Raw genomic sequence first — 2,500 nt, forward strand, 5'->3', positions numbered from 1 at the left:
CATTCATTCTTGAATTTCCCCTTGGGGATCAATAAAGTATCTATCTATCTATCTATCTATCTATCTATCTCATTCGAAAACATAATTTGAGCAACAAGTTACTCAGCCATCTCCTAATATGTCACAGCTACATTTCCACATCACAAGTGACTCGGCAGATTTATGCATCAATCCTCCAACAGATCACACTCACACCGCCCATGGGCCGACTAATTGACCGACTCACTCACCTTCACACTTGTCCAGCCATGGGCCGACTGACTGACCGACTCACTAACCCTGCATTTGTTTTCTGTGCTGTTGTTCTACTGAGTCCGACTGCTTTGGCTTGCAGACGGGAACACACTGTGTGTGTGTGTGTGTGTGTGTGTGTGTGTGTGTGTGTGTGTGTGTGTGTGTGTGTGTGTGTGTGTGTGTGTGTGTGTGTGTGTGTGTGTGTGTGTTCTTCTGTGGCTCTGACAGGGACGCTCACATATACTCGACTTATGTGCATGTGTGTTTATACTTACCCATTGAGCTTGGAGAAACGCAGTTTCATTCAGCTGTGCAGTCCTTGTTGGAATGCTATGACAATAAAATTCACTTTGACCTTGACTGTGACCTTGACATTTCCACTTGATGAAGGCCTGCTCCGGTGCTGAAGGAAGCTGCTTTGGCGGACAGGCGGTGACACACTGTTCTTTCCTCTGTCCCGCATAGGTAGAACTGGAAGGTCTAACAGGCCACATTGAGTTTAATAGCAAAGGCCAGCGGTCCAACTACGCCCTCCGAATCATGCAGAATGGCAAAGATGGCCTAAGGCAGGTAAAGTAAAACTCGCCTCTCCTCTCATCTCTCGCCCCCCCCTCCCTCTCTCTATCTCTTTTTTTAGTCCTCCACTCTCCTCTCTGGTCTGCCCCTCCACTCTCCTCTCTGCTCTGCTCCTCCACTCTCCTCTCTGGTCTGCTCCTCCAGCTCTCCACTCTGGTCTGCTCCTCCAGCTCTCCACTCTCCTCTCTGCTCTGCTCCTCCACTCTCCTCTCTGGTCTGCTCCTCCACTCTCCTCTCTGGTCTGCTCCTCCAGCTCTCCACTCTGGTCTGCTCCTCCAGCTCTCCACTCTCCTCTCTGCTCTGCTCCTCCACTCTCCTCTCTGGTCTGCTCCTCCACTCTCCTCTCTGGTCTGCTCCTCCAGCTCTCCACTCTGGTCTGCTCCTCCAGCTCTCCACTCTCCTCTCTGGTCTGCTCCTCCACTCTCCTCTCTGCTCTGCTCCTCCACTCTCCTCTCTGGTCTGCTCCTCCAGCTCTCCACTCTCCTCTCTGCTCTGCTCCTCCACTCTCCACTCTGCTCTGCTCCTCCAGCTCTCCACTCTCCTCTCTGGTCTGCTCCTCCACTCTCCTCTCTGCTCTGCTCCTCCACTCTCCACTCTGCTCTGCTCCTCCAGCTCTCCACTCTCCTCTCTGCTCTGCTCCTCCACTCTCCTCTCTGCTCTGCTCCTCCACTCTCCTCTCTGCTCTGCTCCTCCACTCTCCTCTCTGCTCTGCTCTGGTCTGCTCCTCCACTCTCCTCTCTGGTCTGCTCTCATTTCTAGTCACCACTAGTTTTCTCTTTTCTCTTCTTTCTTATCTCAACCCCCCTCCTCTCTTTTGACTCTCCTTTCTCTCACCTGAACTGGTGTGTGTGTGTGTGTGTGTGTGTGTGTGTGTGTGTGTGTGTGTGTGTGTGTGTGTGTGTGTGTGTGTGTGTGTGTGTGTGTGTGTGTGTTCCTGCATGCATGTGTCCGTGCTGCATATGTGTGAGTGTGTGTGTGTGTGTGTGTGTGTGTGTGTGTTGTGTGTGTGTGTGTGTGTGTGTGTGTGTGTGTGTGTGTGTTCCTGCATGCATGTGTCCGTGTTGCATATGTGTGAGTGTGTGTGTGTGTGTGTGTGTGTGTGTGTGTGTGTGTGTGTGTGTGTGTGAGTGTGTGTGTGTGAGTGTGTGTGGCCCTGCTCCTATCCCAGGCCGAGCGCTGAGTGATTTTGAAAGCTCTTAAGTGCTCTGACAGCGACGCAGCAGGGAGCATTGAGGACAGTCCCGCCACTTCGTTCTCAGAGGAGACGATATAGGTCTGTTAAGTGCACTGTAATCTCAGATGTGAGGCCTAGAGTACGCTAGTCCACACAATGAGTAATGAGAGATCAGACCGACCAGAGATACTAGTGTTACTAAAGTCAAATGTCAAAGTCAAAGTCCACTTTATTGTCAATTTCTTCACATGTCAAGACATACAAAGAGATCGAAATTACGTTTCCCACTATCCCACGGTGGAGACAAGACATCCACAGACAAACATAACATTCAAGTAAACAATATCAAAAGTAAAAATAAGAAGGCACATACAATGAAGAAAATAAGAGCAGCAAAATTTGAGTTGAAAATGTGCAATTGTGCATACAGTAGACAGTCAATATAATAGTGCAAAAGTCAGGCCAATAAATGGCTGAGGTAGTTCTGTTTGACCTAAGTATGCAAGTGGCATAGTG

The 2,500-nt window shown here is 49.8% G+C and overlaps 1 protein-coding gene across 2 annotated transcripts in view; it reads left to right on the forward strand.

Moving 5' to 3' along the window:
* Positions 1-2,500, forward strand: part of grik4 (glutamate receptor, ionotropic, kainate 4) — a 347,457-nt gene that overhangs the window by 289,691 nt on the left and 55,266 nt on the right. For both annotated transcript variants that reach the window (XM_042067701.1, XM_042067702.1), the window contains one exon: positions 700-804. In XM_042067701.1, coding sequence (XP_041923635.1) covers positions 700-804 — 105 coding nt within the window. The remainder of the gene's footprint in view (positions 1-699; positions 805-2,500) is intronic.

The sequence above is a fragment of the Alosa sapidissima genome, chromosome 17, assembly GCF_018492685.1.
Source record: "Alosa sapidissima isolate fAloSap1 chromosome 17, fAloSap1.pri, whole genome shotgun sequence".
NCBI lineage: Eukaryota > Metazoa > Chordata > Actinopteri > Clupeiformes > Clupeidae > Alosa > Alosa sapidissima.